General features: G+C 41.2%; 3 protein-coding genes across 3 annotated transcripts in view; 2 read left to right on the forward strand and 1 right to left on the reverse strand.

The window, feature by feature from the left end:
* The window catches only part of LOC143716529 (uncharacterized), a 204,952-nt gene that overhangs the window by 107,229 nt on the left and 81,010 nt on the right, over positions 1 to 16,713 (reverse strand). The gene's annotated exons all lie outside the window — the stretch shown is intronic.
* The window catches only part of LOC143715439 (uncharacterized), a 266,032-nt gene that overhangs the window by 33,790 nt on the left and 215,529 nt on the right, over positions 1 to 16,713 (forward strand). The window lies entirely within an intron of this gene.
* On the forward strand, positions 671 to 2,685 carry LOC143715469 (uncharacterized). The gene has a single exon (XM_077207298.1). It carries the CDS (start codon positions 1,105 to 1,107, stop codon positions 1,825 to 1,827), a length of 723 nt encoding a protein of 240 aa, XP_077063413.1. The 5' UTR covers positions 671 to 1,104; the 3' UTR covers positions 1,828 to 2,685.

Below are 16,713 nucleotides of genomic sequence, written 5' to 3' on the forward strand. Positions count from 1 at the left end.
TCGTGCTGTAGAGACGGATTGGCAGGGAGAATGAGAAGCTCGGTCTTTGCCAGGTTGAGCTGCAGGTGATGTTCTTTCATCCATGCCGAGATGTCCGCCAGACAGCTATACTTGATCTGTTGCTTTCTGCTATTAACCCGTAAGCCCTGAGGGCATTTTAGAGTTGATTTTTCAGAGTGACATACACAAAACTAAAGACTCATAACTCCAAAACTATAGCAAGGAGAGTCCAATGGTAGGTATTGTTTGATAGAACACTTCAACACTATATTTTTAGAAAATATACATTACATTAGGACATTCTCATGCTGAGAAACTGCTGATAAAAGACAAAATATATATCAATATGTCTTTTTGATTTTACATATCTTTCTTATTTGACATGGAATAATTCAGGAAGGAACTAAGGTAGGAGGGAAATTATTTTTTGGTGAAGTCCCAAAAAGTGTGAGCTGCACGTGGATCACATTTTCTGGTGATTGCATAAAGTAAAGTTCAGTCCTTGACTTGATTTTTAAAATTGTTCCTCCGTGAGGAATATCTTGTGATCAACGCAATAGATTGTTCATTTTTGACTCATTTTAATTGTAATTATATGCTGTGAAAAATTATGTGCCATTTTCATCGATCTGTGAATGTTGCATGAGCTGTATGATGTTTTTGACACATTGCAGTACATAGTACAAACAAGTATTTTATAGATTATGAAAAAAATTAATTCTATTTACCAGTAAATAACTCAGCACTACTTATGAGTTAATCAAATTGGCTACATTCATTGTAAAGTTCAGACTCTAAGCTTTCAAACGACACCTATTTTATGTTGATCATGGCAGTAGTTTTGAAAAATATGAATGAATTTTTTCGCAGCTTGGGCGGTACACTCCGTTTTAGAGGGACTATTCAGCACGTTAACAGTTGATCAAAGTGGTTGGATGCATCAAAAAGCTGAAACGATTCTAAGCTTTAAAATGATTCGTATTTTTTGGTGTTCCATTCAGTGGTTGCTAAGTAAATTTTATTATGAATTTTCATAATCATGGCAGCGGTACACTTTGGGTTTAAGGGCTTAAATCAGGGTTCACTTGAACTGGTTCTAATTTTATGTTTATTTTAGATCGACTGGAAGTGAAAGAGGAAAGACAAGAAGTGGAGGAATTTAAGGAGGAACTGGAGGAATTTAAGGAGGAACTGGAGGAATTTAAGGAGGAACTGGAGGAATTTAAGGAGGAACATCATGAATTTGAGGAGGAACATCACGAATTTGAGGTGGAACATCATGAATTTGAGGAACATCATGACTTTAAAATTCAAGAAACAAAAGCTAAAAAGCTGCACACCTGCACTCAGTGTGGAAAGAGTTTTAGTAAAAAAGGAAACCTTAACAGACACATGAGAATTCACACTGGAGAGAAACCGAATACATGCATTCAGTGTGGAAAGAGTTTTCCTCGAGCATCAGATCTAGACCAACACCTGAAAGTTCATTCAGATAAGAAGGCTTATGTGTGTTTCTGTGGAAAGAGATTTTCACGACTAAACAGTTTTAAACTGCACCAGAAAACACATAATGTCGTGAAAGATCATGTGTGTTCTGACTGTGGGAAGAAATGTATTAATGCTGAATATCTGAAACTGCACCAAAAAATTCATACTGGAGAAAGACCTTACAAGTGCTCATATTGTGACAAGAGTTTCACTGGGTCTGCATACCTGAAAAAACATGAGCGACTTCATACTGAAGAGAAGCCGTACTACTGTACTCAGTGTGAGAAGAGTTTTAGACATTCTTGTAGTTTTCGCAGTCACATGAAATATAAGCTGTGATGTAGTTAGACTGGCTCTTTTCTTTTTCTGTTTGGCTAGTAGAAGTTATGAATGGCCGGTAACTTTTTACTTTTAACTTAAACAAATTAGTTGCCAAATTGGCCGGTGAGTGAAAAAGTTTCAAACCCTGCATAAGTCGTCACAATGAGCAACATTTAGTTTTCATGTCAAATACAGTCAAGTAAATGTTGTGAGATGAAGAAAACATGGAGTTGCTTCCAAAAGAACAATATCTAGTTTAACTTTGAGAATTTGGTGAAATAATGACAGAACTAGAAAGACTTGTTTGTAGTCTGATCCGGGAACTAAAAGAGTGTTTGAAGCTTTCCTTATGGTTTGTTTGCAAAAAAGCTGTCAGGATGGGTCGTGTGCTAAATGGGTCTTATTTGATTTTGATGTATTCATGCATTTACTTATTTACTAAGTTTACTGTTTTCTGAAAGTATATGCAATTATTAGAAATAAACTGAAAAAAGTTTGTTTTGGAAAAAAAGTGTAACTGATTTGTTTCATATAAGATTTCCCTGTAATTCAATTTTCCCTTTTTTATATTGGTGTGATGTAGGAACAATACAAGCAAGTATTATACACTCTGGCCACATGCACTGCCCAGTCAAAAAATTAGATCATTATTGCAGTGATTATTATGTTTCTAGCATGTTATATGTTTGGCAACAGTTCTTCTAACCCTAACTGATGTAGGAGGACGCATCATGGCCATACTGTTTTTTTTTAAGGCATGTTTATAAAATCTACTTAAATGTCCTAATTAAACTGAGGCTTAATTCAGGCTTAATCTAAGCCCTGTCTGTGAAACCAGGTCTATATTTTGTAAATAAAACCCATTTTGTTTAAATCTAATCTGGTGTTATTATCTTACGCCGGGGACAGAGGATTAAAGTGTGTTCTTACTTTTTTCTCCCTTTTTACTACTTTTTGTTTATTCTTTTTCCTTTGTTACTTCCCCTAGACGAGTAGAGGGATGTATCATTTACATGTAAGAATCTACACAAAGGATATGACGATGTAATCTTTATCTCCGGCTTTATTGCTCAATGTTTGAGTGAATGATTCAATGACTCTCTCATAAAGACTTGAGGTGTGTTCGACTGGAAGCGGTGCTGCACAGACCGATCGGTGTGTGAGAAATGTATGTTTCAAAGTACAGAGAGAGTGATTAGAGAGCGGCTCACAGTACTTACATGTCATACATCGATCAGTCTCTGCAGCATCGCTTCAAGTCGAACACATCTTTTACTTGTTTCATTACTGGATGAATGTGCTCTTGAACGATCTTTTAACAATTGAGAAGAAAAACAAAACAGTGTGAATGTCAATTAGGAAATTAACAGTGTAACAAACACTTTAACTGAGCTGCTGAAAATCATCTTTATCTCGTTCAATATACTCTCTTTTCACCTCATTCATTATGGTGATGTCTGAGATCTTCTGTAAATTGGCACATCAAGCACATCATTAGTGTCAGACAAACTACAGGATTTATGTGATACTTTATATGATAATCACCTCAATGTGTTTTTAATGTTTTACCCCTCAGGTTAAAGTACATGATTAAAAATACTATTAAAGGCTACAGAAACCAAACCTGCAAACTCTCTTTCTGACACTGAAATCGGCCATTCATGATTAGTGCAGATCCGAGTTTTTATTTGAATGTATATCTGAAGGGAAATGATGGTCTTCATAAAAGTTTCGATGGCATCATCTTTTATCTTTCATCAGAAATGTCTAATAAAGTGTTTATAAGCGCAGCGCTGCTTGTGTTCAGGAGTAACCGCTGTATTTCTGCGGCTGGTAAACTTGTTTAAATAGTATTTTTATTGTCATTGTACAGTTTATAACATTACCAGACATTGGCGTTGTTTCAAAACAACTTTGCTACCGAAGCAACCGGAGGAATTTCATTTTTAAAACAATTGTTACTTATACAACCCTCCTCTATTCAGTCTTTATATTGCATATTAAGTGGATTTCTGTCGTCTAATATAATAATAATATAACATGTGCCCTGTTTCATCCTTATAATATTCTAGGTTACATAAAAATTAGCGACATAGAGCTGTTTTGTACACTACTAATATGTAACTCAAAATGCTCTATATTTGAACTAAATGTATTTGAAGCACCAAGTGTGTTTTGATGTTAAAGTAATCCAGTATAAATTCAGTAACTTATCTCTGATTTTTCCAGATCTGGTCCTGTGGGCGTCAGTATCACACAGTGATCACAGTTCACACCTGCAGTGAAGCCCCTCCCACAACAATTCACCAATAAATACTGGGAATATTCCCATCATCCTACAAGAGAAGGACAAACTCCAGGAGTAGCAGCTGAAATCTGTGTGACTGTTAAAGATGGAGTTTATTAAAGAGGAGATTGAAGACATGAGTGATCCAGAACCATCCAGAATAAAACATGAAGATATTGAGGAACAAATAGGTTGGTGTCCATTCTTGATTCTTCATTGCTTTGGTAGCTGTGAAATAATAAGCAGTATATTAATGAAGAATTCTATAGAAATGCTTATATGATTTTAATCGTCATCTTTTATGTACTTTTAATCATAATCTTGTAGGCTATAACAGTTGTCAAACTCATTTTGATCATATTAGCAATAGAATGACAGAACTAAACTTTGGCACATCAAATGTCTGATACTTGATCTCTGTTGCTTTCTGCTATTAACTCGTAAGCCCTGAGGGCATTTTAGAGTTGATTTTTCTGAGTGACATACACAAAACTAAAGACTCATAACTCCAAAACTATAGCAAGGAGAGTCAAGAGGTAGGTATTGTTTGATGGAACACTTTATATATATTTTTTAAAATATACATTACAATACATTTGGACATTCTCATGCTGAGAAACTGCTGATAAAAGACAAAATATATATTTTTTGATTTTGCATATCTTTCTTATTTGACATCGAATTACTCAGGAAGGAAATAAGGAAGGGTCATTTTTTTTGGTGAAGTCCCAAAAAGTGTGAGCTGCATGTGGATCAAATTGTCTGGTGATTTGCATGAAGTAAACAAAAGTTACAGCATTTGGAACCAAGATAGCTTTTTTGTTCAGTCCTTGACTTTTAAAATCGTTCATCTATGAGGAATATCTTTTGATCAACATTTATTTGAATAGATTGTTCATTTTGGGCTCATTTTAATGGTAATAATATGCTGTGAAAGATTACGTGCCATTTTTTTAAGATCTGTGATTGTTGCATGAGCTGTATGATGTTTTTGACACATTACATAGTACAAAAAAGTATTTTATAGATTATGAAAAAAATGAATTCTTTTTATCAGCAAATAACTCAGCACTACTTAGGAGTTAATCAAATTGGCTACATTAATTGTAAAGTTCAGACTCTTACCCCTAAAATCCACTGGATCCGTCTACGGCGAGGAACGTCAGCGTCGCGGATGCCGCAGCTAATCGCGGCCATTATAGCCAATGATCTAAAGTCCACCAGCTGCGGACGCAGCGCGTCTCAAAAGCGTCGCTTCGCTAAAGTGGCGCTGAAGCGAAAATCTTTAGCGAAGCGGCTCTCCGCGCCGCTTCGCTAAAGATAGGTGCCTAGTCTATTTTTGACGGACCCGCGTCGAAGCCGCACCGTGAATACAAAATAAAAGTCAAAAAACACTATCAATTTCAAAATAAACACCCGTGGAGACTCCGCATTCCTACAGTTTCGACAACAATGCCTCTGATTGGATACCAAGTAGGAAATAACAACAGAAAAAACTAATAGAAAGAATTCACTTAACCAAGTAACCCACTTTTTGTAGAAGCACAAAGAGGAAAATTGAAGAAAAAAATCAATAAGGTAGCACAATTAACTGTCTGCTCCTGAGCCAAAAGAAGACAAATGAACAACGAATAAACAACGCTCAGATTCTGAAGAAAAATGAAGACGTCACCAACGCTCCGCTGCTGAAACGCGTCTGAGACGCTTCCAGTGGACTTTGACGCCGAGCTAGGAACGCATCAAAAACGTGGCGCTGACGTTCCGCCCCGTAGACGGATCCAGTGGATTTTAGGGGTTACTGTGCGTTCACACCGGCAGAGTCATTCATTTTAAATGAGAGCCGGCGGCGAGCTCCGGCGACGGCGAGGGCGGTGCGGCGCGTCTTGAATGGTGACGGCCGTTTCACACCGCAAGCGTCAGCGGCGCGTGAGCAGCTCGTATTTTTTCGGCGTGCATGTTAATCAATGAGTGCGTTCACACCGCGAGCAGGAGCAGCGCGTGACCCCTAGAATCCACTTGATCCGTCTACGGCGCGGAACGTCAGCGCCACGTTTTTGATGCGTCCCTGGCTCGGCGTCAAAGTCCACTGGAAGCGTCTCAGACGCGTTTCACCAGCGGAGCGTTGGTGAGGTCTTCATTTTTCCTCAGAATCGGAGCGTTGTTTATTTGTTGTTCATTTGTCTTCTTTTGGCTCAGGAGCAGACAGTTAATTGTGCTACCTTATTGATTTTTTCTTCTTCAATTTTCCTCTTTGTGCTTCTACAATAGGTAAGTGGGTTACTTAATTAAGTGAATTCTTTCTATTAGGGACTGTTCGTTATTTATTTAAGGGGCCACCGGAGGAGTTTTGAGATCTGTTTTCAAAAAAGACTTGACCCTCCCTTCGCAAGCAATAATTTTTTCGATGACCCTCCAAAATGATTGTTAAAAAATGCATGACCCTCCCCGATAATTTGAGTTCTGTATTCGTTTACGCTTGGTAAAGATGTTCAGAAGCCATTGTTATTTTTACAACTATGACAAACCTCTGCGTACGTTACACATCACACTCCACGTTTATGGTGGCCATTTCAGTAGATTTTACTCACATTGTTGTGGAAACACAATACGCAACACTTCCTGCATACTACTCATCTAACGTTAACGTTAACTAGTAACGTTATTCACATGAAATATAACAATGAGACCCAGGACCGGCGAGTGCACTTCTGCCACTCTAGGCGAAAAACAATTGTCCCGCCCCTCTATTTGCAACGTATACCAGCAACAACACACAAAGACCAATATGCCATATACATATAACGCAAAACCAGCAACAACACACAAAGACCAATATGCCATAGGCCTACATATAACGCAAATAGTGCCCAACGCGCGTGTGCCCAAAATGTCAACAATATTAAAGTTTATGCAGGAGGCAAAGGCCTGCTGGCATTTTTCTTTAAGCAGTCATGCCAGGACTTTTCCAAATAATCACATTTCACCTCCTCAAATTACTGTTGCAAATCTCTTTACACCACTTTCGTATGTGCGTAAAACACACACAAATGAAATGTCCGCAAGCACATTATATCATCAGCAGGTTCAGCATCTTACATAACGACTAAAGAGCAAATGAAGCTTAACTTACGTTTCAGAAGCGCGCACGGCGGGCCTTCATCGCAGCAAAGGTCTTAACTGCATCCTCTTTTTCGATTCTCTGTGCCAGTTCATGTTCTATGGAGATTGTTGCCAGTCCATTAAGTCTGTTCTCTGTTCACAAAACGTTCCCCATTCAAAGCAATCGGGACGTCACATATGAAACAGCCAGCCACCGCTGTCAGCGAGTCGCCGTATTCAAGCACCGAGGGCGCGCGCGGTATCCGATATCAGAATGGGTGCTGAGCACAATAAGACAGGGCTATTCACTACAGTTCGCTCGCCGTCCCCCGCGCTTTCGAGCACGGACCGCGACGAAAGTGAATACGGAAGTAGCACATCTAGCTACTCCGCACAGAAATAGCGAAACTGTTGTGCAAAGGTGTCATAGAACCGGTACCTCCTTCTCTGAGCGAGTCAGGCCTTTACAGCCGGTTCTATGGCCCCTTTGCACAACAGTTTCGCTATTTCTGTGCTCGAAAGCGCGGGGGACGGCGAGCGAACTGTAGTGAATAGCCCTGTCTTATTGTGCTCAGAACCCATTCTGATATCCCTGGGATCGCTTCCCATGCTTTCACATACAGCTAGGGGCAGAATGGCCTCCGGGTTCCGATCGCCGCACTTCGTGACGAAGTGAAGAAATGAAATAAACGAAATGACTCGAATGACTCAAGAGAGTCAGTAAAATGATCCGAACTTCCCATCACCCAGTCATGACTCGTGAGAGCAGGGGCGCGCCGTCGCTATGGGGCGGCGGCAGCTCAGTAAATCATATATATAACCTATTTTGTGAATTGTTCATTCCCGGTTGGCACACATTTTGCCGCCCATACAAAAGTGCCACTCTAGGCAATTGCCTAGTTCGCCTACGCGCCGGCCCTGATGAGACCATTCAACAAAGCACAGTGACAGCGGGTATAACAAATTCAACACATTTACTGGTTGCTATATATGGACTCGTCACTAGGCTTCCTCAGTCATTATATATTTTAGCATAATAGGTATTACCTTTAAGCTACCGAAGCTGAACATTATCCAAAACTCCATTTCTCAGACGAAAAAGCTGTTGTTTGCACAATTTCAAATCACCGGGACCGAAAGGATATTTGAAGAGTTGCCTACGTATTGGCGCCAGAAATCACTTTCGCTCTTTGCTCCTAGTGCCCTCTCAATGGTTTTCAAACTTTTTTCTAGAGCGACCACTGATTAGTTGTACGTGGGTCATGTGACATGTGGAGTATTTATTTTACATGTATTTGAAAGATTTTTCAGTGTAATTTTACTCAAAGTTGATATCATCAATAATATTAATATGAAAACAGATTTAAAAAATGTTTTTCTTAAATCACTGGCCCATTTTTTAATTCTCGCGACTCACCCGAGGATCGCGCGCAGTCTCACCACTCGAAACCCACAGCGCGAGGCTCAGACCATCTGCTAGCGATGGAGAGGGGGACTGAGGGAGCTACATTGGATATATGCACCGAACAAGCCACTTTGAAATTTTGCTGTTTTCATGAATACAAAAGTTAAGTGACCCTCCCCCTAGACTAAAAAAAAGTTGGATGACCCTCCCCTCAACAAAGAAAAAAAAGGCATGACCCTCCCCTATTTTCCTCCGGTGGCCCCTTCCATAAATCCCGAACGGTCCCTTAGTTTTTTCTGTTGTTATTTCCTACTTGGTATACAAATAGAGGCATTGTTGTCGAAACTGTAGGGATGCGGAGTCTTCACAGTGTGTTTATTTTGAAATTGATTGTGTTTTTTTACTTTTATTTTGTATTCACGGTGCGGCTTGGAAGCGGGTCCGTCAAAAATAGACTAGGCACCTATCTTTAGCTTTTGAGACACGCTGCGTCCGCAGCTAGTGGACTTTAGAGCATTGACTATAATGGCCGCGATTAGCTGCGGCATCCGCGACGCTGACGTTCCTCGCAGTAGACGGATCCAGTGGATTTTAGGGGTGAGCGTCAAGCAGGAGCGTCGCGTGGCTTAGAGTCTATTTTTGCTGCGCTGCTCACGCTCAATTAAAGTGAAAGCACACTTTTGATGGACACAATTAATATCATTTCACACAAAAAGTGCCCAAAACGCATAGAATTTGCATGTCTTGTGTGTTTTAACAAGAATTGCAGTAGGTCAGAAAAGGAAATGAAGACTAACATAAAGAAAATAACATTTAATAGAAAATGTACCCATCAAACTTGTTTTTAATTATTCAGTTTGGGCTTTGAACAAACTTCAAATGTGTTTATGACCACCAACTTCTAAAAACAAAATGTTCAAAAGTCCTTGTAAAGAAATGCTTGCTTATATGTAGCCTTTTATGTAGCCTGGGAAGCCGCTGCTGTGACGCTGTACAAACGCTTCCAGTGTGAATACTCGCGCGCGTCTGCAGCTTCAGTGACGATGTAGTTAAGCTGACGTGCTGCTCACGCGCCGCTCATGCTTGCGGTGTGAGAAACGGCCGTGAATACTCGCGCGCGTCTGCAGCTTCAGTGACGATGTAGTTGCGCTCATAGACATCATATAGATAGACGCCCTATCGACCGCTACTGCCTGTTGGCCCGGACGAGCCATGCGGCCACCATCTTAAACCGGTCACCCGCTCCGCTCAGTGTAATCTGTTTGGCAGGTGCAATGAGCTGCCAGCGCATTTAATTAATCATATCTGACTCTGAATACCGAACTGATTTTCACGCGTTTTTTTTCATACACGTAGCTACGATACAGGACACATTGAATATTTTGTTCACAAAATACAACCAATAGTACGGTAATGTTAAATGTTAAATCTTACTTGTGAAAAGTAATCCCCGAGTGATGGTCCGCCGATTTGAGCAGGAATATGCTGCACAGTGCTCTGGAATCTACTGCTGCTATGCAACGCAAATAGGAGTATGACCGGTTTAAGATGGCGGCCGCATTTCTTGCGCCACAGCGGCCAATAGGGCATCTAGTCTCTATATGATATCTATGGTTGCGCTGACGTGCTGTTCACGCGCGGCTCATGCTTGCAGTGTGAAACGGCCGTGAATACTCGCGCGCATCTGCAGCTTCAAGGCCGTTTCACACCGCAAGCATGAGCAGCACGTCAGCGCAACTACATCGTCACTGCAGCTGCAGACGTGCGCGAGTATTCACACTGGAAGCGTTTGTACAGCGTCACAACAGCGGCTCCCAGGCTACATAAAAGGCTACATATAAGCAAGCATTTCTTTACAAAGACATTTGAAAAAATTGTTTTTAGAAGTTGGTAGTCATAAACACATTTGAAGTTTGTTCAAAGCCCAAACTGAATAATTAAAATCAAGTTTAATGGGTAGCCTACATTTTCTATAAAATTTTCTTTTCTTTATGTTAGTCTTCATTTCCTTGTCTGACATACTGCAATTCTGGTTAAAACACACTAGACATGCAAATTCTATGCGTTTTGGGCACTTTTTGTGTGAAATCCTATTAATTTTGTCCATCAAAAGTGTGCTTTCACTTTAATTGAGCGTGAGCAGCACAGCAAAAATAGACTCGAAGCCGAAACCCCCGCTTCACTGCTGCTCACGCGACGCTCCTGCTTGACACTGACGCGCTGCTCCTGCTCGCGGTGTGAAGGCACTCATTGATTAACATGCACGCCGAAAAAAATACGCGCTGCTCACGCGCCGCTGACGCTTGCGGTGTGAAACGGCCGTGAATTCTCGCGCGCGTCTGCAGCTTCATTGACGATGTAGTTGGGCTGACGTGCTGCTCACGCGCCGCTCATGCTTGCGATGTGAAACGGCCGTGAATACTCGCACGGTCTGCAGCTTCACTGACGATGTAGTTGCGCTGACGTGCTGCTCACGCGCCGCTCATGCTTGCGATGTGAAACGGCCGTCAGAGTTCAAATCAGGTCAACTTTATGGTAATGAGCTATGATGCGGTTCGACGGCAACCAATCGGAATGTAGAAGTGCTCCGTTTGAGTGCTCCATTTGTGTCCCTGAATGTATGAACAGGAAAGAAAAATCACATTTTGGTTGAGGTGCAGAACATGAGATATGTGCTTAAGTTGTCAATAACATTTAAACATTTTTGGCAAGGAAAATCGCCTTGTCCACTGCCTCTGGCTTGAGGCAAGCTCTGCTACATGTGACAACTCCTCCCCCCACACTGAAAAGCCTCTCAGATGGGGCACTTGTTGTAGGGATACTGAGGTATTGCTTGGCCAGGTGACTGAGCCTTGAGAAGCTGGATTTGTTGATCTTCCACCACTGCAGTGGATCAGTGTTAGGGTCTGCCTCTGGCAAGAGCAGATAGGTTGCCAGTTCAGTCTCTATTTTAGCTTCTTCCGACTGGTCAGAGGTTGGCACAACAACACTCTTCTTGAAGAAGGTTGCTAAGGTCTTTTTCCTCTTGGGGTCTGGCTGAGGCCTTGCCTCTTCCTGGTCCACCTTCACAACTGGACCAGGCTGTGGTGTGCTTTTGTCAGCGGGGAAAGACAGAAGTTCACTGACAGCTCCTCTTTTGACTTGCTCCACCATGTGTGGGTTGATGCAGGATGTCTGGAACCTTGGATCCATCAGAGAGGCCATGTCCAAGAGCTCATCCTTGACAGGATCACTGTATTTGTCAATAAGGTATCCCATTATGTTCCTTTTTGTTGTTTTGGTAAGCTCTGTGTCGTTGTCCTCAGGCTGCAAAAGACTGGTTTTGAACAGATGGATAACAGGCTTGACGTATGAGACACTGACATACATTTCCCCTGATAGCGCATCCGTAAAGTCTTGGAGTGCTTTAACCGCCTTGTTTACTGACTCCAAAACCTCGATGTCTTGCCAAGAGGGCACAAGATGGCGGCTTTTAACATCAGACCTAGGGCTGAAACGATTCCTCGAGTGACTCCATTACAAAAATTCCTCGAGGCAAAAACTCTGCCTCGAAGCCTCGTTAAATTCCTATGTAAAATTTAATTCACTATACGCGGATCTATACTATAGCGCGTGATACATTTTGAATTTAATTGCCGCGATGGCGGAGAGTAAAGATGTCCATTAACGGCAAAGAATGTCTAAAGTTTGGGATCATTACATACTTAAAAAGGAAGAAAGGAAGAGAACAAGGTGCAAAGTGTCTACTGCGAAGTAGACCTGGCATACCACAACAGTAGGCTACGACTTCAATGATTCATCCACTCCATGCTCTCACCAAGCGTCACTGAAACATTAACCTAATGGTGTGTTCACACCGAACGCGAATAGAGGGTCAAATACGCATTTATCGCGCCTAGTTGGACTCTTAAACATTCGCTCTGGTTAAAATTTTTCAAAGTGCGCGGAAGACGTTCGCGTCATTCGCGACGCCCGGTGTTGTGCCGAATTTCGACCCCCTGCCAAATTATTACCCCCCTCGTTGAAGGCAGTACCTGATTGCTTAATCCTAACCCCACCCCTAATCCTAACCCCTCCCCCACAACTAATCCTAAACCTACCAATGCTAGGGGGGTAGTAATTTGGCGGGGGTCAAAATTCGGCACAACACCGGCGCGAATGATGCGTCTATTCGCGTCTTTGCACTGACTTTGTATGTAATCTACTAGTGCAAATAATTAAATTTGCGTTCGGTGTGTGAACCCCTTCACTCACACACAGACATAGACACACACGCATACACACACACGCATGCCCTCGTCTCTCTCACGCGCCAGTCAGATCAATTGCGGCAATGCATCACATATGCTTAAACTTTCATGTAGCCACGCAACAATAATTTCAGCATGCATTCACTGTATACACCGCGACGTGATGGAGGAACAAATATTGTATTGCAGTCTTTGCGAGACCTTGTTTGTATGTCACGTCTTCCAAATAGTTACAGACAACAACAAAAAACGAAATTCCCCAGCCTGCTTCTCCAAATCCAATCGTACTTTTGGGGAAGACATTTTAATTGGCTACCAAAGTAATTGAGCATAGAACATTGTTGGCACTTATACTAAATGGGTAAAAATTGCAATAAATAGGCCTAGTTTTGGAGCCAAATGTTGTTGGAGTTGGAATAAGTTTTTTTTGTTTTGTTTTTTGAGAAATAAAAGCCAAATGCTTGATCATTTTACAGACACATCATTTTCGTTATGCATTATTTGTTTTGGTTATTTAAAAACACACCAAACAAATTATCCGATTACTCGATTACTCGATTAATCGATTAATCGGAAGGCCAAGCTCTGACTGAGCTACACCCAGCTCTCTTCTTTTCTTCCAGCTGTAGGAAAAAGCAGCGACTATCTTCTTGCATACTCCAATGGCACGATATTTGCGGGGATCCTTAACACCAATCTCTGTATGATAAAGAATAAAACACAAAGACAAACATCACTATTGGGGACTTTAATAAATATCAGTCTACATCCATCTAAAAATGATTTATTTTCTTCTGTATTTCAAAACTTTGTCATTCCAAAACTCAGACACTGCAGATACACAAATGTAATTTGTTTACTATAGGCATATGTGCAGTTTGTGGAGAAATTTGAATCCATTTTTATAAAATAATCCATTCGACTGTCTTTATGAATCAAATACAGATCAAATGGACATGCCATATTGAAACATTCTTGCCGAGTTTTTTTGTTTTTGTTTTTTTGGCTAGGGCTAATTAAAAAAATATATATTTTAATAAATCACGTACAGCACTTAAACTTTTTAAACGGTGGACGAACCGCAGTCAAGTAGTCAGACAATCGTCTTTTCGTAGTCGAGTCAGCTTGACTAAATGTTGGTTTTCCTGACTGAAAAAAAAGAAAATAAGAAAAAAAAACTCCTCTATATATATCACATTCATTTTCACAGACGTATCGCCTGCGATAATTAATGCAATATGGTTCAGCTTGTTAGTGAACTACCGCTCTGTGTAGTAAATACCGCTCCATCTGAAAGCAGGTGATGGCGATTTACTACTAATCAAGGAACCGGTTTTACTGACGAGATGCGCATAACAATGTCATCCGATATATCGCCCAGCCCTACTAGCTTGACTGCGTTTTGGATGAGGAAAATATGTGCTCTGCCAAAATTGAATATTTTATTTTACTTATTGTTAGACTTCCCAATAGCGTTGTGTAGTTTGTGTCCAAAGCACTGGAGGTTTGGCCATCTGTTCACTCTCAGGGCTTTAATCATGTTGGTGCTGCTGTCATATGTCAGGCAGCATAGACGATTCTCAGACAGGTTCTAGCAGTCGAGAGCGTCTCTCAGTTCTTATTGCCGAATAAAAGGACAGCTCCTCCAGTTCTCTGCTGACTTTCTCTTGTGTGTTGTTGTACAGCTGGGGCAAGGCGACTTCACTGAAGTACTTGCGGCTGGGTAGCTCATATCTGGGGTCTAAGGTTTTAATCAAATTAATAAACCCCGTCTTCTCCATGGTATATATGGGTACCATGTCTTTGGCTATGTGCAAAGCGACCGCTTCGGTAATTGTTCTCCACCGTGCCCCTTTCCTGTCATATGAGGTGCCTTGTGCAAAGGATTCGGCTACAGTTAGCTGTTTTTTAGCTAAGATTTGTTGGTCACTGCGGTTTTGTTCGTCTCGGAGAGACTGGCATTTTTCATATTCGTCTGGATGTCTCTGTTTCAGGTGTTGGAATAGGTTTGTGGTGCTGCTGCCTTTGATTGCGATGGGCTTTAGGCAAATGTTCCAGCGTGGGGTCTCTTGCTCCATGTCTGTCGCAGCAAACCCATACCAGTTCCAAACAACAGATGATTTTATTCCTTTCTTGGGAACAAACTTCCCACTCTCACCGGTAGCCATGTTGTCGCTTGCTGTATGCTGTTTCCGTTTCGAGTTTGCTATGATGTTGTTGTTGTCGCTTGCCATACTGCTATGTGAAACTAAAGCCTGTTATATGCTTTTGCGTCGAATCGACGGCATACCCCCGCAGACCCCTCTGCTTCGCCACAAACCCCTCCGCCGTAGCTCGACGTGCACCTCCAAAAAATTTTAACTACGCGTCGAGGCGACGCAGACCACAAGTGCTGTGATTGGTCAGATGCACCGCGATGCAACTCAACCTGACGTAGAACCATAAAACGGCCATGACGCCGAAGGAGTGACGGCGTAGCTACGTCGTGGAGTTGACGCAGAAGCATAATGAGGCCTTAACGCTACGGAAGCTCCGGGGAGACAAAAATGCGCCATTACACAAACTCGATTTACTTATTTTTTAAATCGCCCGCAACAAAAAATTCGAATTAAATTATTCAATCGCTTTTTCGCCCAGGCCTACTTTAGGTGAGTGGACATAAATAAATGTAAAATTGAAAATAAATAAATGCATAAATAAATAAATGAAAAATAAATAAATGTGGAAAAAATATAATTATATATAAATGTGGAAATAAAAGTATAAATACTCATTTATTTATTTATTTATTTATTTTTACATTTATTCGCATATTTATTTGTTTATTTATTCATTTTTAATGAAGTTTTAATGAAGTCCTCCATATACTTTAAGCGAAGAGGAGAGATTCGCGATTGCACTGAACATGTTTCAAGTGCAGGCATATTCTCTGAGCGAGCCCAGAGAAAATTCTTATAAGAGCAGTGTGTATCTGAGAGCGCGCGCCCAGTTCCCGCGCGTGAGCAGAGAGATTCGCGCTCGGCACATTATATTCTGCGCGTGAGCAGAGAGAGTCGTGCTCTGCACATTATATCCTGCGCGCGAGCAGAGAGATTCGCGCATTATATTAATGTACTTTCGCGCTACAATAATGCGCTCTCGACCTTTGACAGGAAAATAACGCCATACAAGCATTCGATCTACATCAGAGCGTCCACGAATCTTTCCACGGCGTCACTGACAGGGCGGCGATAGCGAATTTTGCCGTTCTCACCGGCAGCGGTGTGAACGCACGGTAAGCTTTCATATGACACCTATTTTGTGTTGATCAAGGCAGTAGTTTTGAAAAATATGACTGAAGTTTTTCGCAGCTTGGGCGGTACACTCCGTTTTAGAGAGGCTACTCAGCACGTCAACAGTTGATCAAAGTGGTTGGATGCATTAAAAAGCTGAAACGATTCTAAGCTTTAAAATGATACATATTTTGTGGTGTTCCATTCAGTGGTTGCAAAGTAATTTTATTATGAATTTTCATAATCATGGCAGCGGTACACTTTGGGTTTAAGGGGTTAAATCAGGGTTCACTTGAACTGATTCTAATTTTATGTTTATTTTAGATCGGATGGAAGTGAAAGAGCAAAGACAAGAACTGGAGGAATTTAAGGAGGAACATCATGACTTTAAAATTCAAGAAACAAAAGCCAAAAACCTGCACACCTGCACTCAGTGTGGAAAGAATTTCTGTAAAAAAATAAACCTTAAGACACACATGAGAGTTCACACTGGAGAGAAACCGTATCCATGCACTCAGTGTGAGAAGAGTTTTTCTCAAGCATCAACTCTCAGTCATCATCTGCTCCGTCACTCTGGAGAAAAGCCATTTA

The sequence above is a fragment of the Siphateles boraxobius genome, unplaced genomic scaffold (genome assembly GCF_051911475.1).
Source record: "Siphateles boraxobius isolate OS27281-9 unplaced genomic scaffold, OSU_SipBor_1 6, whole genome shotgun sequence".
NCBI classification, from domain to species: Eukaryota; Metazoa; Chordata; class Actinopteri; order Cypriniformes; family Leuciscidae; genus Siphateles; species Siphateles boraxobius.

Excerpts from the sequence above, each read along its gene's own strand:
- LOC143715469 (XM_077207298.1), top strand. The coding sequence starts at position 1,105 with ATGTTTATTTTAGATCGACTGGAAGTGAAAGAGGAAAGACAAGAAGTG.